Source organism: Danio rerio, chromosome 21 (assembly GCF_052040795.2).
Source record: "Danio rerio strain M-AB ecotype USA chromosome 21, GRCz13ab, whole genome shotgun sequence".
NCBI classification, from domain to species: domain Eukaryota; kingdom Metazoa; phylum Chordata; class Actinopteri; order Cypriniformes; family Danionidae; genus Danio; species Danio rerio.
In genome coordinates this window covers 43942969-43968928 of record NC_141041.1, presented here as the reverse complement: position 1 = coordinate 43968928, position 25960 = coordinate 43942969, and the positions used below count along the sequence as shown (strand labels likewise).

Here is a 25960-nt window from a genome sequence, read left to right as displayed (position 1 = left end):
AAAAGAAAATGAATGAATGAATGAATGAATGAATGAATGAATAAATGAATGAATGAATTTCTTACAACATCAGTCCATTAAATCATTGTGCAGATCACAAACATCTAAACATTTTAGTTGCTAAACTCAGTTGTGATTCACTGAGAACATAGATATAATTAACAATTACCTCATATTAAAGAAAACTATGGTTCATTTCACAGTAGTGACCCCTGATTAATAAAGTTACTAAGCCAAAAAGAAAATGAATGAATAAAAAAAATCTAAAATAAGGGACTAAGCTGAAGAAAAATGAATGAATAAATAAATTAATGAATTAATGAATAAATAAAGAAATCTACAGTGAATTTTTACTTTGTGTTTAGTAAGTACACTGAAAAGTTCAGAGACAGTTTTAGTTAAAACTTGCCAGTATATTGTAAAATTGAGAATATTTTACTCAGTAAATTGTAAAATCAGTCCATTAAATCGTCATTTACATCACATTATAATAGTTGATGTTTAGAGGTAATGTTTTGAGAACATTGTCTTGCTGATTATTGCAAAAACAGTTCTTTAAATTATACTCAAATCAGCATTAAATAAACTGTAAGACATCTAGTACGTTGATTTGCAGTTGCCTGTGGCTTGGGATTTTCATGGCTTCAGTTTATTTAAGCTATTGATGCTTAAAGAATAGCTTAACATGTTAGTTTCATTGTTTGTTGGTGTGGTGTGACAATAAAGCTGACTTAGACTTTGACTAAAATATAGCTTAACATGTTAGTTTCATTGTTTGTTTTTTGTAGTTTGAAACAATCTGTTTTTATAAAAAATGTCAATGAAAGTAACGTTGTTTAACTGAGTGATCAGTTGAAGCAGAAATCCAGTTTAGTTCGAACTGAAAACTCAAGTCAAAACTCAGAAAACTCAGTCAAGCTGTTAATAGTTTTTTTTTACAATGTAGAATATAATAAATATTGCTTCTTATAATAATTTCTACACACACTGTAGGAAAAATGTGATGTTGAAAATGTTTTACTCATAATTTATCATAACAAAAAAGACAAGCAACACTTTCTAAAGTAGTCAAACTAAAATAGTAGTTTTGTAATAGTAATGTAATGTAAAATGTAATGTAAAGTAAAATTTACTCCAGTTATATTTGACTAATGTACAACTATTAATTCTACAGTGTAAAAGTGTGATATTTAAGTTGCTGTAGACATGTTTTCAAGATTATATCTGAAAAATTCAGCAACATAGATGAGTTTTTCTGTACGATAAATGGCAAAACATGGCAATGCCAAAGTGATAAAGCAAATAAAATACATCATTTAAATGTCTAATAACTATTGGGTTGCATTACAGCTGATGTCAAAGCATAGACGTACCTACAATTCGGTAGGCCTAAAAAAGTCTATAAACATTAAACATTTCAGCAGCTTCAACAATCAATATAAAATGGCTTAGGAGTTACATTAAAACTATTTTTGGACACCCGAACTTCTAGTATGTCTCAGATGTTATTAAAAATAACTGCATTACAGGTAAACCTTTGAAAGGCTGAAACTTGTGAAATGTAAATACAACGTGTAACCTCGGGCCCAGGTCTCGTCGTGAAACAATGGTGGAGCATAGACTGCAGTCAGCACATAGTTTAGCCTACTGAATGTGTGTGTGTGATGTGTGTATCTCTTAACCTCTCGTTCTGTGTGTGTGTGTGTGTCAAATGTAGTTGTGTGTAAAATGTCTGCATGTGCATGTGTGTGTGTGTGTGGATTTGTGCTGATGAGAGCAGCTGCAACGTAGTGACAAAGAGACGAGTCGACTCAGCAGAGCTGTGAGATGAAATGAGTGTGTTCTCTTATGCAAACATACACTCTCTCCGTTATACCTTTATTAATTCGCATCTGTATGAACCTCATGTTTTATATATTAATGCCTTTTGTGTCCTTTAAGAAACAAACGTTGGTTTCTGTCTTAGTTTGGTACAGATTTTAGAACAACACTTGGCTGTAGTCAAAATTTCGTTGCTCAAATGGGAGTTCTGTGAATGCAGAGTATTGAAAAATATGAGATTTAATTAAAAAATATATATCTCACAGCAAGGAGGGCGCTGGTTTGAGCCCTCGGCTAGGTCAGTTAAAGTTTCTGTGTGGAGTTTGGATGTTCTCCCTGCGTTCGCATGGGTTTCCTCAGGGTGCTCTGGTTACCCCCACAGTCCAAAGACATGCGGTACAGGTGAATTGGGTAGGCTAAATTGTCCGTAGTGTATGTGTAACACATATGTAAAAAAAATGTAAAACATATGCTGGATAATTTGTCGGTTCATTCTGCTGTGGCGACCCTGGTTTAATAAAGGGACTAAGCTGAAAAGAAAATGAATGAATGAATGAATGAATTAATTAATTAATTAATTAATTATTCTATAAATTGGTGAAACAACATCAAAAACCTTGAAATTACAAGCACTGGCAGTTGTGTTTGTTAAATTGCTTGATTTAGTTTTCTACATGGCGACTGATTAAAAGTCAGCACTCATTTTCTGATATAAATGAAATGTTCATTTCTGTTATTATTATATTTCTATTATTAGGCCTAAGTACTGTTTGTTTACCACTGGGATTTGTGTACTTTACAAATAGGTTGTTTTTACTGTCTTTTGGCGTCCTCTTGTGGACTGACTGAAATGTGGTTCACTTGAAGATTGTAGGATAGTTCACCCAAAAATAAAAAATAAAACTACTGTGGTTCCAAACCCTTATGAGATTATTTTTTTCTGTTAAACACAAAAATATTTATAGAATTTAAAGAATGTTGTTAAAAATTCACTGTATATAGTGATTTATTTATTTACTTTATTTAAAATAAGTGAGTAAACCAATTGCTTTTAAAGCAATTAGTCGACCTTACTTTAAAAAAAACATAGTTGCCTTAAAATTAGGTAAATTCATTATGTGCATAATTAAAAAAATATTAAGTTAGATCAACTTAAGAGATTTAAGTTACACTGAGTTTACAAGTGGGCGAGGCAGTGGCGAAGTAGGTAGTGCTGTCGCCTCACAGCAAGAAGGTTGCTGGTTCGAACCTCGGCTCAGTTGGCGTTTCTGTGTGGAGTTTGCATGTTCTCCCTGCCTTCGCGTGGGTTTCCTCCGGGTGCTCCGGTTTCCCCCACAGTCCAAAGACATGCGGTACAGGTGAATTGGGTAGGCTAAATTGTGTAGTAGTGTATTAGTGTGTGTGAATGTGTGTGTGGATGTTTCCCAGAGATGGGTTGCAGCTGGAAGGGCATCCGCTGCGTAAAAAAAAAAAAAAAACTTGCTTGATAAGTTGGCAGTTCATTCCGCTGTGGCCCGGATTAATAAAGGGACTAAGCCGACAAGAAAATGAATGAATGAATGAGTTTACAAGTCAAACTCACTCAATTAATCGTGCATAATCATAAATAACTCATTGTTTTTGAAAGTGTAATACAATAAAAAATACCACTATTGATGTCAGTGGCTACTGGTTTAAAACATTCTTCAAAATATATTCTTTTTTATTCAATGAAAGAAATAAACTTAGGGTTTGTAACAGAAGATGAGTAAATAATGACAGCTTTCTTTTTTGGGTGAACCATCCTTTTAACATGCACATGAGACTCCATTTCAAAAGAAACTAAGTTAATTCAAATAAAACATCATTTTAAATAAGAAGGCTGCTAAATAATTTCATGCCTGAATGAGCTGTAAATTTAGATTCTCAGACATCAGTGGGACACAACACTTGGAATTTGAATGTTACATGGCTAAATCCTCACCTCTCAGGATTTTACACGGTTTAAAGTGTAATAATCCCCACCTCTTTTCACATCTAATCCCTATTAGCTGTGTTTACTTCAATCTTTCTATGGGTAAATACAGGTGTTGTAATTGTCAAATTGATGGAAATCACTTTACCATATAGTATTTTTACTCAGTGTTTTCAGCTAATTACCATTTTGATTAGTGCAGCACGCTTAAAGGTACATGGCTCCAAAAGGGAAAAAAAAAAGATGAGGCTTATTTATAATATGAAGAACCCTTTTTTCGACTGGAAAGAAATAACATTCTAAAATAATGAAGGAACTTGTGAAGTGAAAAGGTGTATATAATGCCAAAGATGAGCTTTTGTTTTAACTGTGTGTTGCATAAACCTTTAGCAGATAATTATATTGCTATGAGGAAATAATGAAGATCCTGTGGTTATGCTCTGGTCTGTTGAAAGTAACTTGATATACGTTTAAAATTAAAGGTTTGTTGAGTGAAGGACAAGTGGAGTCATTGCATCGAGTTTTTGAAGGTGCTTAGAAAAACCTTGGCTGATTGTTCAGATGTTTAACAGAAGTTACATTATGAAAAAGGCAGATAATGTTAAAGAATTTACATTTGTAAATTAATTTTTAAAAAATGCTCTTTTGAGAATTCTTTATACTGTGTTCTTTGGGGAACACAAAAATGTTCAATGGTTCAAACTTCTATAGTTTTTTATTATTATTTTAGACAGAAAAAATAATCTCGTTTGCTTAATGTCACAATGTCATTTTTCAAGACTGAACCTAAAAATGCACATAGACATGAAGTCATTTGACATTTATGTTGCCTCAGATCTTACCAAATATCCAAAACAATGCAATGTAATTGTTCGATTTTTTAATTAGCTGAGAACTTTTAAAAAAAAAGTGACGTCAATGTAGCTCTTAAAAGAAAAAGCAGAACATTATTTTAATATGTGAGGTCACATTTTATGAACACACACCAAGTTTTTGGTTTATATGTCTTTGGTCGTGTGTTTAGCGTATATATAACCAACGAAACAAACCCAGTTTGCATGGTAGCGTTTACACAATAGGAAGCGCACCAGAGTTTGCCTTAATTGATTCCAAATCATGTGTGCACGCTAATTAGGATTAAAGTCAATTTGAATCTACTCCAAACTCGTGTAGACCTTTTACACCCATTATAAACGTGAATTTGGAATCAAGATAAGTAACCGATTTAACACAGCAGCAAAAAAATTTAATGTACACAGGGTCATCAGTTTAATATTGCATAATTAATCATTTCAACATAACAATTTCTCCCATTTCCTATTTAGTATGCATTTGTTTTGTGAGTTGAATTCACGTTCACTAAATTCAGGAATCAACTCGGACTGTTCCACGCAATGAAAAGGGTAGCAACATCAAACCGATATCGGCGCGAATTATTTTCTAGAATCAACAATTTAGTTCAGACTCAGTCAAATTTAATTCCCTCAAGATCACATATTACCGCACCCAAAACAGTCTTTACATTTCAGTCAATGAATATCTATGTTGTGTCCGTGCGCTAGCGAAATGCAGGCGACCCCCTCTGCCGAGCAGTGGTTCGTCCCCGATCGAGAGCGCTAGAGAGACTCGGACCGAGCGGAGAACAGGAGGATTTAAATACCTCTAAAGCGGGCGACCTGCTCAGCCCTTCGGGTGCGGGAGGGTGACTGTTTTGTGTCTTTGCTAGACCGGGGGAGTAGGGGGGTGGAGGAGGAGGAACGGATAATGAGCTATTCTTGTACCAGCACAGGCAACAGCCAGGACCCATCGAGCTCTAAGAAGTCCGGCGGCGTTAATCCCGGTAGTTGCAGCAGCAGCAACGGAGACACCGGCAACGGCAATAACCGCCACAGCATCCGCGGCAGCAAGGCGAACTCCAAGCCGGATTCAACCGAGGCCATGAAAGTCAAGAAGGGCTGCAACACGACAGACCTCGGGGTTCCTGTAACCACAGAGGAGGAACTGCTCGCCAACAAAACCATCAGTCCGGAGGATGTGCTGGGATTGCAGAAGATCACCGAAAGTAAGTGATCGAGTGGATCGGAATATTTCGTTAAACATCGTACGTTGTCGCAAGGCTATTGAATAGGTCGCGCTTTGTATCAACGCAGACTGAGTAATCACAGATGCTCTTGTTTATGAACACTTGACTATGCTATATACGCCATATTGTAGCCATTGTAGAACGTTTGGTTTCTTGAACAAGAAAGCACTTGCTTGATTTTTAATAACATATTTGCATAAACCTTCAACATTTCGGGCCATTTGTGTATAAATATTGCAGTGTTGTGCAGCAGTGTTGCTCACCCATCAAAGGGCTTTATTATTAGTGTTATATGACCCTGTTTTGGTTTAACTGAACTCAACAGTAAATGGGTGACTTTGGACATTGGAAGAAATGTATGGCATGGGAAGTGTCATTTCCTAAGGATCAACTATAATTAACCTCCTCAGATTGTTCAGCCTTGAAGTCCTAAGCATGGTTAGGTAACAGGTGGCCAATAAGCCCTCCATTAGTGTTTTTAAATGCCCGTGTGATGACTTATACAACATCCACATCCCATCAACCTTTATGATTGGGTTGCATGCATTTGTAAGAGGTCAGATTTGCATTCTTTGAAGTTCAGATTATTTTATTAATTTATATTTAGAAATTTCCTAGCAATTTTAAATAGGATTTGTAGTTTTTTTTACTTTAATCTGTCAGAACTCTTGCCTTTTTGGTGCACCTGGACAATGTGTTTTGATGCCAATGTGTATAACTTTAAAATTGTTGGTGGTTTCAATCTAATTCTGAGTATAATGTGGAGAAAAACAACCAATGAGTTACATTTAAGTTTAACCCCAGTTTCACAGATGAGGCTTAAGGCTAGTCTCAGACTAATGCTATGGTTGAGCTGCCTTTTACTAAAAATAACATACCTTAAAACACATCAGTGCAATTGTTTTGTTTTAAGATGTGCACCACTAATGTGCTTTTAAGGATAAAAAAAGCTTAAATATCCAAATCTAACTAAAGCCAAGTCCTGGCTTAACCTGAGCTTAGTCAGTCTGTAAAACCGAATAGGTTTAACCCAAGTTCAGTCTATTAGTTGGTTTGTTTATATTTTACACAAACTTTGAAACAAGCTTCAAACAATCCAGCAATTTTTAATGTGAAAGATTCTAGACAGATTTTTTAATTTATATATTTAGCTGAACTCAAGATGATTTTGCTTGGAAAGTAAAGTGTGAGGTTTCACTCACGACATAAGAAAAGAATGCTGTTTCATGGAGCTTTGCTGCGTGAACTATCAGTATATCCCTGTTTGCAGATGAACTGTTGAACTGTTTGCTTTCAGTATATCCCTTCAAAGACATTTTTAACTCCTTTACTTGTATGTGAAGAATGAAAAAAAATATGAAGCCGCAAACACACTGGACTATATGCCCTATAGACTTCCTTTCATATGCATGTGAATGCAGCAGACCGGAAACGCAGGCTTATGCGTCAAGTTTCGCATATTGCTGCTTTGAAGTTCAAGTTTGGTGAACTTTGATATGCAAAATTGCAACATGTGAATGTGCGAAACCAATAGAAGATCACCTCTCTGCATAAAATTTAAATATGAAGCAATAATCAGTGCAATTGTTTCCCCACTTCATTTAAGCAGGCTAGGGTAACCCCACTGCTAAAGAAACCCAACCTGGACCATACGCTACTTGAAAACTACAGACCAGTATCCCTGCTTCCATTCATGGCCAAGATTCTGGAGAAAGTAGTGTTCAATCAAGTTCTGGACTTTCTTACTCAAAACAATCTCATGGACAACAAGCAATCTGGCTTTAAGAAAGGCCACTCAACTGAGACTGCCCTGCTCTCGGTCGTGGAGGATCTCAGACTGGCTAAAGCAGACTCTAAATCATCAGTCCTCATTTTGCTGGACTTGTCAGCTGCTTTTGACACTGTCAACCACCAGATCCTGCTATCTACGCTCGAGTCACTGGGCGTTGCGGGCACTGTTATACAATGGTTCAGATTTTACCTCACTGACAGGTCATTCAGGGTGTCTTGGAGGGGTGAGGTGTCCAACCTACAGCATCTAAACACTGGGGTACCTCAAGGCTCTGTTCTTGGGCCACTTCTCTTCTCCATCTACACATCATCTCTAGGACCAGTCATCCAGAGACATGGATTCTCCTACCACTGCTATGCTGATGATACCCAGCTATACCTCTCTTTTCATCCTGATGATCCCTCGGTTCCAGCTCGCATTTCAGCCTGCCTGTTGGATATTTCACACTGGATGAAAGATCATCATCTTCAGCTGAACCTCGCAAAAACGGAAATGCTTGTAGTTTCTGCCAACTCGACTCTACACCATAACTTTTCAATCCAGATGGATGGGGCAACCATTACTGCATCCAAAATGGTGAAAAGCCTTGGAGTAACGATTGATGACCAACTAAACTTCTCTGACCACATTTCTAGAACTGCTCGATCGTGCAGATTCACACTCTATAACATCAGAAAGATCCGACCCTTCTTATCTGAACATGCAGCTCAACTCCTTGTTCAAGCTCTTGTTCTCTCCAAACTGGATTACTGCAACTCTCTACTAGCTGGGCTTCCAGCTAACTCTATCAAGCCTCTTCAACTGCTCCAGAATGCAGCAGCACGAGTTGTCTTCAATGAACCTAAACGAGCACATGTCACTCCGCTGCTAGTCCGTTTGCACTGGCTGCCAGTTGCTGCTCGCATCAAATTCAAAGCTCTGATGTTTGCCTACAAAGTGACTTCTGGCCTAGCTCCTTCTTATCTGCTCTCACTTCTGCAGATCTATGTGCCCTCCAGAAACTTGCGTTCTGTGAATGAACGTCGCCTCGTGGTTCCATCCCAAAGAGGGAAGAAATCACTTTCGCGAACGCTCACGCTCAATTGGTGGAATGAACTCCCTAACTGCATCAGAACAGCAGAGTCACTCGCTACTTTCAAGAAACGACTAAAAACTCAACTATTTAGTCTCCACTTCACTTCCTAATCTGCAATTGCCTCTTTGAATATCACACTAACTGTACACAAAAAAAAAAAAATAATACTACTAATACTTCCCTTCTTAGACTTTACAGACCTCAAACTTGCCTTTAGTACTTATTCATTGTTGCTCTTAGTTGTGTAAATTGCTTCCTTGTCCTCATTTGTAAGTCGCTTTGGATAAAAGCGTCTGCTAAATGACTAAATGTAAATGTAAATGTAAACTAGCTTTATCAGTGTCTACTCGTCTTGTTTTTTTCCACCCCTTTTCACAGGATAACAGAATTCACTCTAACTGTAGTTGACCTTGGTTTTTCTTTTTCAGGCCATGTTAATTTTTTTTTAGTAGGGCTGGGGCATAAATCGATTAACTTTAATAGAAAATTTATATCGATTTGTTTGAATGAAAATCGGTTTTCACCCAAGCATGTGACGCTCCCGTCTGGGTTCCCCTAGTCATCCCCGCATTTGCTATAGAGACACACAAACAACATGGCAGCGTTAGTAAGCAGAGAAGAAGACAGAGAAACTTTGCACTCTTTGAAGTAAAAAAAAAACTCTCCTGGCAAAAAAACAGCATAATTCAGGGCTCTCAGTCATGCATTCACCGTCAGACACACGCATTTGAACCTGCAAACCACACCATGTATTTCTTACTGTATAAAGAAATGGATTAGACAGTTAAATCATCGCATATGCGCCCGAAGTTTAAACTATGCGACCTCATAATATATATTGGGTTTATATATTATAATATATATTGGGTTTATATTTAAAAAGTGGTAAAATCTGTCTTCCCTGCCGCTATATTGGTTCATATTAGCTGTCAATCACTCAAGACTTTCCGCTGTCAGTCGACAGGGAGGGAGCGTTTGTGACCGTGGGAAATGCAAATGGCTGAAGAGTGAAAAGTATACTGACTCTCGATGCGTTGCATGCAAGTGTTCAGCCAACACAATCTCATGGCAATTCGTAACTTTTTTATACGTTTCCTCGTGAGATCAGGCTACAACAGCGCAAATTTCCGCTAAAACACCATTGCCAAAGAAGCTTGCCATTACTGAGTTTAAACTGATGCAGGTTATAACAAAGAACAGTATTGCGCCGGTGGTCATCGGGAGAATCCTGCTCTGCCCCCCTCGTATTGGGCTGGCTGACTCGCATGCTTTTCCGCAAACACAGAAAAATGTAATTCAGCGCGTAACGAGGCTGAGCATTAAAACGACACGAACCGATCTTTCTTGAGGTGTGTATTATTTTTCGATTTAATTACTGATGAATGCTTTGTAGCTTTCAGCATTGAATTGAATGATTTATTATATTATTTTGTTTGTTTTGTAGCAGAAATATTATTTATTAAATTGACATGCATATAAAAACAATAGTACAAAATAAATATTTCTTACTACAATGCTTCATTTGTGTTTGATGCAAACCATCAATTTATTTTTCAGAAAGTAACAGTAGGACTTTATATAGCAGATAACTTACATTAAAGCACATTCAAGACAGCATGATGATGAGAAATATAATTCATTATTAGTATTATTGTCATCATTGATATTTATAATTATTCAACATTCACTTTGGAATTATTGCACAAATATTAAGTCATCACAGCATTAGTTATAGTTGTTCTGGATTTTGTTAGTCCCAATTGATGTTGTTTTCAAAAATACAATAAATCCCTTAATATACAACTTGTCAAATATATCATTCATTTTTGGTGGGTGCGCCTACATTTTTTCTGGTGCTCCTAAATATTTCAGTTTGGGAGCACCGGTGCTACCAAGTAAGAAAGTTAATTTCGAGCCCTGACACCTGATTCAGATCAACTCATCCACAGAGAGATCCAAATAAGGGTAAAAGCATCCTTTTTGTAACAGTATAACAATAATTAAAATTTTTACAATACTGTGATAGTTGGGTTTAGGGTTGGGGTGGGGGTAGGCGTTAAGGAAATACACATTTTGGGTATAATTTAATGAATAACATAAATAATTCTTGGTACAACTATGTTTTTACATAACTGGTTGGGTTTAGGGTTGGGGTAGAGGTAGATATTACAAAAATACAATAAAATACAATGGGAAATTTAATAAATAATATAAATAAATTCTCCTTAACTTACAGGCACAATCATATCTAGTCTAACAACAACCTTAAATAAGAGAGAAATACAAAATGTGCAGAGTGGGGGCCCCGAGGACTGGAATTGAGAACCACTGCCTTAAAGGGATGGTTCATAAAGCACTATGAATGATGTAATCAAGTCAATCTCTCTAAAGTTCTCTATAAAGTATTTTTTATACAGCACATTTAAAGTGGCTATAAACGGGAAATATAGTGTTACTATAGATACAACTAGTAACTTGAGCAGTTTTCTATTCCTCATGTTTAGTAATCGTTCATAGGATCATTGTTTCCTTATTAAACACATTTATAACACAGCCTTGTACTGTTTTATTGTGTTGTATTTTCAAAGATACAACTTTGTTTTAAATCACAATTTGTTAATTTTTGACTATCGCCATACAGTAGTCTGTTGGTTTGGTTTATATGTTAAAACGCTTTTGCTTTTTAAAAATGCCAAGAGGAATATTATTTGAAATTGGTTTATTTTAGCAAAATAACCCTTGCTTGTGTTTTTTGTATTTTGGATACTGAAAGTATTTATAAACAGAAAACATTCTTTTAGGAGCTCTGATTGGTCATGTACAGCTGCTGTCTCATTTATGGCTGTTCTTGGCCTCATTTTAGTCTAGACCTCAATGTGTTCTACAGTGTTTATTATTTGTTTGTTCTTATACAGTGCTCTTCCCAGGAATGTATCTCTCTCTTGACGGGCCTCTTTATTTTCTGTTAATAACCGTTATTATGCAAATTCCTTGTCCTTTTCTCTCGCATAAATAAAAGGACCAGACTCCATCCATAAGACATGATAGTCAAGCACAATTTGCATGATTGCAGGCTTTTAAAATTACTTAAGGAAACATATTTTAGGATAAACATATTATGTGTTATAATAACAATTCATAAGATATTATATTATATTATTAATATTATGATATTATTAATTGTTTATCAAAACAATTTTAATTTTAGTAATTATTTTGGGGGAGAATCAAAATAAATAATTTTTGAAAAGCATGGCATAACACAAAACATATTCAGTTTTTTTTTGCTTGCCCTGTCAGAACTTTCACCACACAAGTTATACTAAATTAATGTGTGATTTTTAAAATGTTCAATGTGTTTAAGAAATTAATTAGATTATACTGTAAATATGTATATTATAATATTTAATTTTCTGTTAATATTTTGAGGTATTTGATTTGCTATCACTATAATGTATCATTATTATTATTATTTTTATTATTATTATTATTAATATACTATAATACAAAAGTCTTCATGAAATTTTCATAGAAAATGATGTCATACTACTGTATGATCTGCAAAACCCAAATTTAAAAAACTATGCCACGGTGTCTGTAAATTTTTAAACCACCTGTCAAAAATCAGCTACGGATGCAAAAAATGAAAAAAAACAAAAAAGTGTTGGATAAGAGATGAACATTTTTAAAGGCATTGTGTAAGTGTTAAAAAAAACATGAGGTTGAATTGATTATTTATTCAGAACTAAAAATGAAACTCAAAGTAAAAAAAGGAATGAACTTAAAGTGACATCAAAATGAAAAATAACAATAATAGTTTGTCCTTGTTTTTGCTGAGTGTAAAGTTATTTTTTTATGTGCCCTACAAATGCAGAACATGCAGATGATGCTTGTTTTTAGCTCACTCAACCAACTTGCTTATTTGCTCAAAGCAGTTGCATAATTTCACCTGTGTGCAGTCTCTGACTTGATAACCTGTCCTGTTGAGCTTCTGAAACATGCTGCCCACTCAAACTCGCAGTATGCAAGACATATTCTTCCTTCAGTAGTTGACTCTGACTCATTAAGCGACTTTAACCTCAGCTTTGGTTACTGGAATTTTAATGCACTGAAATATTGTCCTCCTTTTGTTTCTCCAGATGCAAATGCAATAAAGACATGTTTTCAGGCTTTAAAATATCTTTTTTTTTTTTTTTTTTTGCAAAATAATTGTATTATACATTTATACACTTCACTTTGATCATTGTAACGGTAGCTATTAGTGTTGTCGGAAGTATTGACTTTGTTACCAATCATAACTGAAGTTTTAAAACATGCATTTAGGGTTGCACGGTTTACCGATACTTCCGTAGCACCCCGATACTATGGTTCCAAAATACTGGCAGTGCCACTGTAGTTTATAAATGGTAGTTTTGTCATTAACGGTTCTACAATACACCAACTGGGTCGTGGACATAACTGAGGGCGCGGTTGTTGAGGGAGGTGTCGCGGACGTTGTCCTCTCTATTGACAATCAGAATTTCATAAATAACATTTAAAGCATTAGTTATCACTTATAATTACTAACAATTCTCAGTTTTGTTTACCTCCTCAACTTTATTAACTTGACTATTTATATCTGAGCCGATAATGTGGCATCAACAGAGAGCAATTGACAGAGGCTGAGAAAACGTATGTGTCGGCATCTGATTATCCTCAGATTGACTATTTATTAGCAGCTTTAGATAATGCAGTGCTCTCTCTGTGATTGTTGAGGAATATGTTGAGTTTCACCATGGAAACGGTGTCTGTGGGTTGAAGGTGAGGCCACTCTTCCTCACTTTAATATTAAGAGTGAGTTTCCTGCTTTCAAGATGCAGTTATAGGTAGAAATGCTTTCAAAGACAGATATATTATGAAATTAATCAGAATCCTCAAATGTGTTTGTGCTTTTATGATTGTTATTGTAGTTATAATGTGGCTTGATTTTGGCATTATGCTAAATTTTTGGCATCAGCATCATTCCATCACTCATTGGATGTTTCAGGGTTGCACAGTATATTGTTCCAGCGTCAATATCGCAATGTAAGCATTCACAATAGACACATTACGAACATATGCAATGGATCATAGTTTATGATTTGCCTGTGACTGTAAGATGATTTGAAATGCATTCATGCATAAGAAATTTTACCATTTGTAACCATTTTCCGGAAAGGTTGTATGTGTGAACAGGTCCTTTTTGAAAATACCGGTAAATTCGTTCTGGCTATTTTCCTGAAAGAGAAGTTGTAACATTACCGGCAATTTGCCGGAATGCTGCGCTGTGTGAATGCAGAAGGAAGATTGCCGTAATAAGCGCGTCCACGTCTAGAACGTGCTGACGTGAGACGTCTGCTTTAGCCAATCACAACAGTCAGACGCATTTACGTCCGCGCGGTTTGTGAGAATAAAAACCTTTGAATATTTTTCCAGACATATTTAGCTGCTAGAAGTTAGTCAGATCACGTTTATATGTTCTTCTTTATGCCAACTGTGTTAATAATCATCGATGAGATGCTTATGATAAGCCGTTGTTTGTTTACCTTCAAGCTTTGCGTGTGCCTGTAAAACAGCCTGTGAGCATCTGCACACGCACATATTATGAACATCTCGACATGCGAAAGTGATCCTGCGAAAGTTGTTCACAATATTGATCATCCACAGAGTTTGTAATTTAGTCAAATGTTTACAAATACAAGTGCAGCCGTTTAAAGCTCATTTGTGGTGAATGATGTCAGAATTTACCGGTATTTTGGAATGGTTGTGTGAATGCTCTTTTCCGGAAAATTTCCGTAACGTCCTCGCCTGTGTGAACAGCGCTTTTTTGAATATACCGGTAAAGTCGTTCCGGAAATTTTCCAGAAATTTACCGGTATCACTGTGTGAAAGGGGCTAATTATTATCATTATTCATACAAAGTAGACTTTGCAGTATTATTTCACATTATCATTTTTTATTACTGTATACCTAAAAACTGTTAGTGTGACATGAGAAAACACATTTGTATGGTATGGAATATTTAATTGTATTTATCTACGCTTGTAGCCATCTCCTACATAATCATCCCAACCCATCTAAAACTACCAATTCTTTCCAAATACGGATATTCAAGTCATCTGGTAAAATTGTATCCTTATCGCAGTATTTATTGCAGAATAAAATATTGCAATGTTAGATTTATCCAGTATTATGCAGCCCTAGTATGTTTAACATAGAACACAAATGTCTTGTAGGATAAGTGTTTATATTGCATTTTTGACTAGGAATTTGGTCATTTTTAAATTCCCATTTTAATGTCCCATCACTGAAAAGATTCATTTTCATACAGTCCTCAAAGGAAGCACACAACTGTCACGAGATAATTCATTATTTTTGATGTGTTATAAACGTCTTTGCTGGGCATAACTGTCTTAAATGCACAATGCATGATCAAGACAGAGAGTAACACATAGTAACCTAGTTTTTGCTCTGTACTACAATTATTTTCAGGTATTTTTGGGTAGTTTGCTTTGATTTTTCCATGCAGTTAAAGGTTCAGTAGGTGATCTGCCAAAATGCTAACCGCTTAGCATATTATCTTTGGACGGCGGGGAGGGACTGTGATTCAAAGCCACACCCCCTGAAATCGAGAGCACGCGCACTGCGTCACATCAGCAGACAGACAACCCACTAGTTCATGTTATTCGCCAGTAAGTTAGTGTTTAGCCAGGGGCGTCGGCGTGCAGGAATTACATTTATTACTTGGCCACACTTACATGCTATTTCAGAGCAAATATTCAGAGTAGCAGAAAACAGTATAGGAAGGCTGTCATTGGTCAAAAATGACCCAATGTGAATATAAAAGCAACTTCAGCTCAATAAAGCAGGTTAGGCGGAATAGCGCTATTTACTAATGTTTTGTTGTTAAACTAAATATAAATCTGCATTAACGATGCTGTAAAAGGACCTTATGAAACATTTGATTTCTCCTGATCCGTCTCGTGTCCGCACGGCGCTTGCAGACGGGCACGCGCGATTGGCGGATCTGCGTGAACAGATGCGCAAAAGTGCGAATCTACATTTGCTGACAGATAGTCTGAGCTGCTTATCGAAATTTTTTAATTTTATGCTTTATACTGAATATAAAAATACATATAAACACATTTAGATCATTTACTTTAATCATGACTATTGGACTGTGAAGACTTTCAATCAGCACAACAAAAAATGTTTCTGAAGACAATCACGTACTGCACCTAATTGTCATTAAAACCTTAAAGGTTGTGTATTTAGTGGTTGAACTAGCATCTCCTTGCATTGGAGAGGTTTTTTTTTCACCCTAATTGGTCACAAATGCGGGTTACCATATTGATGACACTAGAATGAGCATGCCTGACGATTGAGGCTTACACTATAAGCTGTTTATGTTTGTAATATTTTAAATATTTGGTAATTAAAAACCATCTCTTGTGAATTTTTATAACTCCAAGTCTGCATCTTATTTTGAAGGCTGCTGCTGTCCTCCAAAGGTCGCATTTTCAGCTGCGCTTGCGTACATTGAGATGGCCTTCAAGACTGAAATTAAATATGATGTGTTTTCTGCCAAGGCAACCCAGGGTGCCGAAATTTAATTGGGTAAACTGGCAGTGGGTGGAGTTATGCAGACCAAAGCAAATGCCAAGACTTCCAACACAGAACTCACATTTTTAAAGGTGAATAATCCACACTGTTTTACCTAGCATTTCTGACCAGCCCTTCGTCCGCTAAAAACGCACATCACTTGACCACACACACAGCCACACACACTGTCATGCGCTCGTCTGAGCTATAGAGAGCAGTGCACGTTGGACAGTTTATCAAGGATGTAGCATTGGATTGTGTCTCACTATAGTTGTTAAACATAGTATTTAATTAATCTTGTCTCTATCTAACGACTCTTCGGTCTTTTGAATCTATCAGGTAACGTGTCGCGGAGTCAGTACACTGCTTCAATCTTTCGCTTTCACACTTGTACTTGGTAATTTTAGTGAAAACCTCAGATACTGTTGGTTGGTTGCTGTTGGTCGTACACCTTTTTTACTGACCAAGTTTGTCGACGCCATTATAACGACACAGATCACTCTGCCTATGTAAGAGTCTCGCTAAAAAAGTGATTGACAGGTGGCAATTTATGTTTATTTATTTATGATGTATTTATGGGTAAAACAAAGACCATGTGGGTCAGGTAGTTGAAACGGTAGGCTAAAAATAATTAATTCGTTATGAACTAATTAATTATTCATAAATAATTCATTCACCTCCACCTAATACGAGGATGCCATCGTCAATTGCGTTGTTTCACATTAGACATCGTACGTTGCAGATTTGGTCGACATCGCCCAACCCTAGCGGACACTCTACCTTTCTTGGGAACAATTTCTTCTCTGTTTCCCAGTTATAGGGATGGATGGATACTACAGATAGATACTGTATAGATACTTCATCTAAGTACTGTTGCATGTACTAGATGCATGGATGGATATATAGATACTGTATATTGATGGATGATCTATAGAGAGTGTCTGTAGGTATTGTAGATTAATTTAAAGACCGAATAAATTCAGTTGAATGGTTATTGTAGACAAACAGGGGGAACAGAGATAGATGGACACTGGAGATGTATCTATAGTAGTAAGAGCGATGGACAAGTACTAGATTTTGGTGGACATGCTGTCGGTTGATGGATACAGATACATCATCCAAATGTTTTTTATCTCTGTACAATTTTGGATTCTTGAAAATCTGCATTAGGCCACTGAGTTCAGTGCTCTCCTCATTCTTTTCCTGCAAGTGTAGACGGTACTCATCCTTAAGAAGGTGCTTTTAGTGATAGTGGGTTCAAAATAAAAGTGCAGGGATTTTCTCCACAGCTGATGTTGAATGGATGAAAGTGGATACTTTGGAACGGGCTTTGTGTTGTAATACATGGACAAAATCATTTTCCTCTAATATCTTCTTCCTTTTCCAGCTCGGTGCACATAATAAACAAAAAGTAATTCATTTCAGGTTGTTCCGTAGCAGAAAGGTAGACGCTCGTCCTAAAGTCATCAACTACACTGTAATTCTAAATACTTCATACAGTAGAAGCGATGTGCAAAATCACACTTCTGATTTTGAAAGCCACCTTGTTTTTTCCTCACTAGACGGCTTTTATAATATTACTTCCAGACCTTGTTAACCTCTCACCTAACTTGTAAAACTGTGACATGCGTTTAATTAGGGCTGCTCGATTTTGAGAAAAATCATAATCACGATTATTTTGGTCATAATTGTAATCACGATTATTCCAAACGATTACTGTTGAAGTCAAAATTATTAGTACTCCTAAGAATTGTTTTTAAATAAATATTTCTCAAATGATGTTTAACAGAGCAAGGAATAAACAGTATTTCCTCTAATATTTTTCTTCTGGAGAAAGGCTTATTTGTTTTGTTTTGGCTAGAATAAAAGCAAATTTAAATATTTTGAAACCTCTGTTAAGGTCAATATTATTGGCCCCTTTAGGCAATATATATTTTTGATTCTCTGCAGAAGAAACTACTGTTATATAATGACTTGCCTAATTACCTTAATTAAGCTTTTGAATCACACTTTGAATTTGAATGTTTGTATTTAAAAAAGTATCTACTAAAATATTATGAGCTGTCATCATAGCAAAGATAAAAATTAATCGGTTATTAGAAATTAATGATTAAAACTATTATGTTCAGAAATCCTCTTTCCATTAAACAGAAATTGGGGGGAAAAGGTTGCTAATATTCAGGAGATCTAATAATTCTGACTTCAACTGCATATATTATTTTCCTCCCTGCAAAGGAAAGAGAAATAAATACAATAGAATAAAAATATGAAACAAACTGTGCTTTAAGCATCTTCACCGTAAGAAAAACGCTTTAGCTACAAAAGTCTTAAGTCAAGAGCAAAGAGGGATTTTCTCGTTGTTTTATTAATCATGATAAAACAGGCGGCAGATGTGCTCTGTCACTTTAATGGTTTCGCTTTCACGTGTCTTGATCCTCCTCAACTTGTTTGTTTATTACAAAATGAGGGTTAATATGAATAATCAAAACCGCGTTTTGACACCTATTTGAACATTAAAGCGCTCACGTTAATGACTTTAGATGTGTGTGCTCTGCTCGTCACAATGTGCGGTCTTTCGCGCTTTTAAGAGCAACAAGTGAGGACTACTGAACAGGGGGCAGTAAATAATGGAATAATCGTTTATATCGATTAATGGTTTTTCATAATCGTTAGAAGCCATAATCGAAATCGGATTTTCGATTAATTGCACAGCCCTACTTTTAACGGAACAGCTCTGTGCAGGTCTGTTGTCATCGATTTCATTGCCAAATTTCTTTGAAGCAAACAAAAAACTAAAATGTAATTATTTGTTTGAAGTATTCAAATAAGCGTAGAGGCTTTTTCTTTTGTCTGTGTAAATCTATTTTGTTTAGGCAAGGCAAATCAATAGCATATTTAATACACAATGGTAATTGTGCTTTACATAAACAGGAGTAAAAGAAACAAGTATAAGAAAATAAACATAACAGTCAACAAAACAAATATTTAAAACGGATTAAGATGTGTTAAAAACTTGTTTTAAAGGGACTGAAAAGATAGGAAAGACAATAGTACGAACTGTCAGACATGGCACAGTGCTCATTCAGTAAAAGCACAGTTTTGTGTTTGAAGTCTCCATTTGAATGTGCCTAATGTTGGAGCATATCATCATTTCTGGAAGCTGATTCCAGCAGTGGGGGGCATAGTAGCTAAAGGCAGAATTACCCTACTTTTATACTCTTGGAATTTCTAATTTAGTTGATCCTAAAGATCTGAGTGATCTGTTAGATTTGTGCTCAGTTAGCATATCTAGGCAATGTAGTGATTTATAGACCAGTAATGATATTTAAAAAATCTATTCTGAATGTACCTGGGAGCCAGTGTAAAGACCTGAGGACAGGTGTGATGTGCTCTGATTTTCCGCTTCTGCTCAGAATCCTAGCGGCTGCGTTCTGGATGAGCTGCAGCTGTCTGACTGTCTTTTTGAGAAAGCCAGTGAGGAGGCTGTTGCAGTAATCCATTCTGCTGGTGATAAAGACATGAATAAGTATTCAATGGAAACCAAGCATCTAATGCTTGCAATGTTATTGAGATGATAGTATACTGATTAAGTTACTGCTTTGACATGACTACTGAAACTACTCATCTATTTTTAAATGCATGTTATTGGTAATATTGAATGATTCATCCATGTTTGCTTTTTTCACCTTGTAATCTTTAACCGGAATCCATAAATATCGGAGAGCGGGGCACAAAGTAACACTTTTTGGTTTTGGTCAAATAGTGAACAAAGTTATAGGGTTAGACCAGGGGTCTCAAACTCAATTTACCTGGGGGCCGCAGGAGGCAAAGTCTGGGTGAGGCTGGGCCGCATAAGGGATTTCACAAAAAAAAAGTCCTCAAATGTCATTATTAACAGTTTTAATTATTTCTTCTGAACATGAAGTGTCCTGAACGTTAATAGAACATTGAGTGAAGATTATGAACAGTTCTTCTGAACATGGCATCTTTTGCCTACTCCTTGCTGCCAGAGACTTGACAGCGCTTCTTCTCACAAATCTGAACCACATTTGGCTTTAGAGCGGAAGCAGTTGAGACCTTCAGTATGGCTTGGGGGAACTCACTCAAAACTGCGCGCATACTCAAGAGCGGTGTGGTCGCGCGCCTACTGAAGGGCGGGACCATAAGGTGTGCCGCGAAAACAACTGAAATTTGTAAATTATATAATCTTTTTCTTTAACTTGTAATGTATTTACCCCTCCTGTTTTTTGTTTTGTTTGTTTGTTTGTTTATTTTTTTGTTATCTGTTGTTTTTTTTTTCCAAAATTGTTGCTCTTTTTGTCTCTTCGATTTCTTGTTAACATACTGTGATTATATATTCTCACTTTCGTATATTACTAAAAAAAAAAAAAAAAAAAAAAAGGTGTGCCGCATCACGGGGGCACTTTTGATCATTTTGGAAGGGCACTTTCTATCCAAGACTAAAAAGGGCATGTGCACTGCACAGGTTGAGCCCTATGTGTGCACGTGCCTGCCCTCACCTAAAAAAAGGCGTATATATGTATAAATAAAACACCCCCACCCCACTCACATCAGTCTGTACCAGTCTGTATCTACCTATAATATATATAAGATGCAGGCTGTAGCTAGGTAGGTGGCAGGCTGCAGATAGGTAGCTAAGTGGCAGGCAGGGGCGGGAACAGCTTACCTTGGTTCTGGCCGGCGCGAGTTCCCTCCTAACACTTCCCGCCCGTCACAGCGTCTAACAAAGGGGCGGGGTGCGTGGTGACGTCACCGGCATCCCCGCCCCTTTGTTTACACGGCGGGCGGGGAATGCCAGCGACCGCTGTGTACGGATAGAATCAGTGGATCGGGGAGCGCTCTCTCTCCCCACTCCGCTGATTCTGTCAGTGTACAGCGGTCGGCGCGGGCCACAAAATATTGCACTGAGGGCCGCAAATGGCCCGCGGGTCGCGAGTTTGAGACCCCTGGGTTAGACAAACAATTTTTTTTAATCATATCATTTATAAATGAGCACTGTTTGGAAGTATGATCGCCTGGCTTCTGTGCAGTATTGCTAAAAGTGCCAAGAGTAAAAATGTTACTTTTTACCCCACCTGTGGGGCAAGTTGTAGCAGACAGAGGGTTAGTTGTAACACATGTTTGAAAAGGCAGATTTCACACAGTTCATTTAATTTCTGTTTACTTTAAATAGTAGCTACATTTCCTCAGTAATCGGATTATTTATTTTTTATTCTACATTGCAAGGTATGTTTTTGTGTTTATTTGTTGGATAAACACATTTGAATCTATTTGCATTGTTATCCATTTATCCATTATTGTACAATGCATTTATTTGCATTATTAACTATAAAATATATTTTTTTTCTATTAACACAATATTTTTATTTAAAAATATATTTAAAAAGTTCTTAACATTACTCTCAAAATTCAAAAAATGATTTTGTTTGTGTTATTTTAGCCTAGAAGACGGTAATCACAACAATCTAAGATTTTACGTTCATAATTTCACAGATTTTTTAAAGTAAATAAATATCGACTGTTATAAAAACACTTTTATGCTACAAAAAAAGTTTCTCCTGTGTTTCTCATCCACAAACTTTTACAATTATTGGCAGGAAGATGTCTGCCAACACTGTGGTGAAAACCTCGGAAGCATGTCATAATTAACCCTGAGCAAATACCTTAAAACCCTGTGTTACATTTTAACCCCGCGTTACTTTGTGCCCGGCACTCCCCTAGATCTTCCTATGATTTTTTTCTCTCCCCCAAGCAATTGGCTGCAGATTTGAAATTGCATTTGTTTCCATCCAATAAACATCCAATGGTTTCCTTTTTACTTATTATCTTTATTTATTATTATTTTTTTTTAAGGAACATATTATTTCATTTTCTCTTCAGTTTTGCGGCCATGTTGTTTTGAGTCAATTAACTAACCAATCAGTCCCACCTAACCAATCCAACCAGTTCTGTAAGTTTTATTAAGCATATCTGACTGGACAGCATCTCCTGGTCCTTTGACATTTCCTCTGTCTTATTCTAGTGACTATTTGTGCTCGTAAGTTCCAGATGGCTAATCTGCCAAGCTTAATGCGCTAAAAATGTACACCACTCTTTTGCAACCTAGTGTCCTTAGCACAGTGTCAGGAGGGGGTCAATCCAATCCCCCTAATGGATAGCTTTTTGTAATGTTTAATCATTTTCTGACAATAAATGACTTCTTATTGACATCTGAACGTTATTTTTGAATTTGAATGGAATGTTAGTGCATAATTATAGTGTAGTGCTGCACAATACATTGAAAAATTGTTGTTCTGATGATAATATTTGCATCTCAGAGAGGTGCTATAAGTTAAGTTCATTTTATGTACTGTGCGTTTGCGTGTTGCATGTGGCTGTTTATTCAAATTTGACAGATGAGTTCTTACTATTTTTATACCTGCCCTGCCAGTTGGTGCTCTTATGCCATTGGCCTTATCGGCCCAAAGGTGAGCCTATAGTGCATCAGGATAAAGAGCTTAAAATAGATACTAATTTTGGAGCAAAGACAAGCAAGAAAAATGTTGGACAAATAAAAATCATTGCTGAGCTTTGCAGTCATTCACAGTGTTTATTTTAGTATGATCATAAATGAAAACTTAAAAAGAGTTAATAAAAATATGATTTCCCTTGGAAAATATTACAAGTTTGGTTATTGAAATACAAAATTACCCATCATCAGTATATCATTTCATCATATCTCATAAATGCATTATTCCCTAATTTTTAACATGGATAAAAGAATCCAGAAGAATCCAGAAGCGTGCCAGGCTGATGAGTTAGCATTATGACAAAAAATGGTGTAAAAACTGGTGTTAAGAAAATCCTTCTCAGGAATGCTGAAGTAAACAAAAAAACTCTATCTAAAGTGACATTTACTGTAGAATTATTTGCAGAACAAGTTAATGTTGCTCAATGTTTTCATGCCACCACTAACACTACAATTAGCATTGCGTAAATAATCTTATGAGTAGGGACAGACGGAATCTGCGGACATTTTTTGCTATTTCTGCAGAGAATTTTGGTAAAATTTATTTTAGGTGTATCATAACTAAAACCTTAACTAGTGAAATAAAAAGTAATACCTTTTAAACTTTTATTTAATGTTTAAATTGCAAATCGGATTCCAAAAAGGATTCATTTTATTTGGTAAACAAAGAAAGTCTCTCATATAATATATATACTAAAATACAGAAAATATTACTTTACAAACTGCATTGTACATAAATCAGATGAACATTTTCATATTAGTCAATAATATTACTGCAATTAATTAAAAAAACTAAATAAATTTAGATTTACACAAATTTACTCAAGTAAATAAACAGAATTAATGATGGGCTAAAAATCAGCGGAAATCTGCGCAACTCTGCGGAAAATCTGCGGAATTCTGTGCGCGCAGATTCCGTGTGGGCCTACATGAGTAACAAGTCTTAATGATTGAATATCATTCATTTAAGCAGATCATTCACTAAATCACTGACTTACCTGAAGACATTTATTTATTCAGAAATGAAAATACTGTAGTTTGGAGAATTTTGCTTTATTCTGCATTTTCATTGCTGAAATAAAGTGACAAAGATGTTTGCACCTTGACATTAGCCTTTTTTAAATTGCCTGAATTGGATTTAATTGGAGAAATCAATTGCCAGTGTATTTTAGTGCAAAGATTCACAAATAATATTTGAATTAAAATGTACTTTAAGAACAATTAATACTACATACATTTGATTGTAGATTTTAAATGTTAAAGTATCCAAAGGTTTCTTCAAAGGAACAATGTAATCTTGTTCGAAGTTATGGATTCTGAATGATCCCCTAAGCTAAATGATATTAATTTAGACTCGTTTACACTTAGCTTCATTGACTTCTTTCCATGGTTGATTTTAAGCTGATTCTGCATTTCCATAAATACAAAACAAAGGTGTGCTATTTTTGTCGTAACCTTCCAATGTTTGGACCTGATTTTATCTTGCTGTAACCATCACAATAAATCACTTTTACATCTGACTTGATGTTCATGCTCTCGGCACTTACAATAACTTATATGTAACAAACCAGGAATTTTTTTCATTATGAAAAAGATAGACAGAATCATAGACGCATATTGAAGAGAGATGGATAGAGGATCGGAGATGGATTTATGGTAAAGTCCCCGGAGCACTTTGGATTTTTAAAAATCTGCATTAGGACACTTTGAGTTCAGTGCTCTCCTCATTCTTTTCTGCAAGTGTAGACGGTACTCATCCTTAAGAAGGTGCTCTTAGTGAAAGTGGGCTCAAAGTAAAAGTGCAGGGATGTTCTTCACATCTGATGTTGAATGGATGAAAGTGGATACTTTGGAACGGGCTTTGTGTTGTAATACATGGACAAAATCCTTTGCACTCCAGTATCAGTTCCTAACTTAACTCTAAAATCGTCTTCCTTTTCCAACCCTGTGTGCACAATTATCAAAAGTAAGTTTTACCAAGTTTCGTCTGTAGCAGAAAGGAAGACGCTCGTCCTAAAACCATCACCTACATTGCAATCCTAAATACTTTATATAGTAGAAACGATGTGGTCTGATTTTGTAAGCCACCTTGGTTTTTCCCTTGTAGACTAGACTTTGCTTGCCTCAGATGTGCAAGTGATAGTATTAAAGGGCACCTAGGTTACCCCTTTTTTCAGATTTAATATAAGTCTTTTACTTAGAATGTGTATATAAAGTTTCAGATCAAAATACCCATCAGATTTTTCATTATACCTTTTACAAGATGCTGTTTTATACTGATTTCCAGCAGGGGGTGGTTTTGTCGTACTGCGCCTTTAAGACGATTCCTTCCCGCCCACTTTCTCGCCCACTAGATGCCTCCTCCCTCAGCTGCGTCAGACAACAGACAGACTTAAAGGAAGAAGGTCTCACGTAGCGTTTGTGTGATACTACAGTAAGAACTAACCTTTACTAATCAGTATTGTGAAGTTGCATTGATGAGTCACACACAATATCGTTACAAAGTTAATGCACGCGCGCACACACACACACACACACACACACACACACAGGCAGGCAGACAGAGCACGCTTAGCTTAGTTAAGGCTAACCTCAAGTACTGTGTGGATATCTGTTATGCTAATGTACAAAATAAACCTGATTTAACTTCCACAAACCGGGATTGAAGCGTCTTCTTTTATAATTGTTCTGACACGCGGCTGTGCTGATGAAGTAAAGCTGAAGTAAAACGCTGTAATTAATTACACACATATTCTGTTTTAAAACACTTTAAACATGTGAAACTTACTCTTAATCACATTTGATGATGATTGCTGATCCTAGCGAACAGAACAGACCTTTAATTCCCGGTTGCTTTGCATATGTCTGACTGGTCTTGTTGACATATACACGCGACTACCGGAACATGTTAATGCACGCAGCTGTCAATCAATTCGGTGGAAGGGGGGATCGCACACCTACGTAATGATGCGATCGATTTGAAAACAGCTCCAATTGGCCGACCCTTTTTTTTGTAGTTAAATTGAAAAAAAAAGGACTGGGTGTGTTCAAATCACCCCAGTATGACGGTCTATACACTATACCAA

General features: G+C 36.2%; 1 protein-coding gene and 2 long non-coding RNA genes across 3 annotated transcripts in view; all 3 read left to right on the top strand.

Moving 5' to 3' along the window:
• LOC147838945 (uncharacterized) overlaps window positions 1-25960 on the top strand; it is a 1276407-nt gene that overhangs the window by 202132 nt on the left and 1048315 nt on the right. The window lies entirely within an intron of this gene.
• unc119a2 (unc-119 lipid binding chaperone a2) overlaps window positions 5530-25960 on the top strand; it is a 54432-nt gene continuing 34001 nt past the window's right edge. The window contains 1 exon segment of the mRNA NM_001040394.2: window positions 5530-5837. Within this exon segment, the coding sequence (NP_001035484.1) occupies window positions 5540-5837 (298 nt within the window). The 5' untranslated portion in view covers window positions 5530-5539.
• On the top strand, window positions 17161-20748 carry LOC147838951 (uncharacterized). The gene is made up of 2 exons (XR_015520634.1): window positions 17161-19430; window positions 19759-20748. It is a non-coding gene; the product is annotated as an uncharacterized LOC147838951 (long non-coding RNA).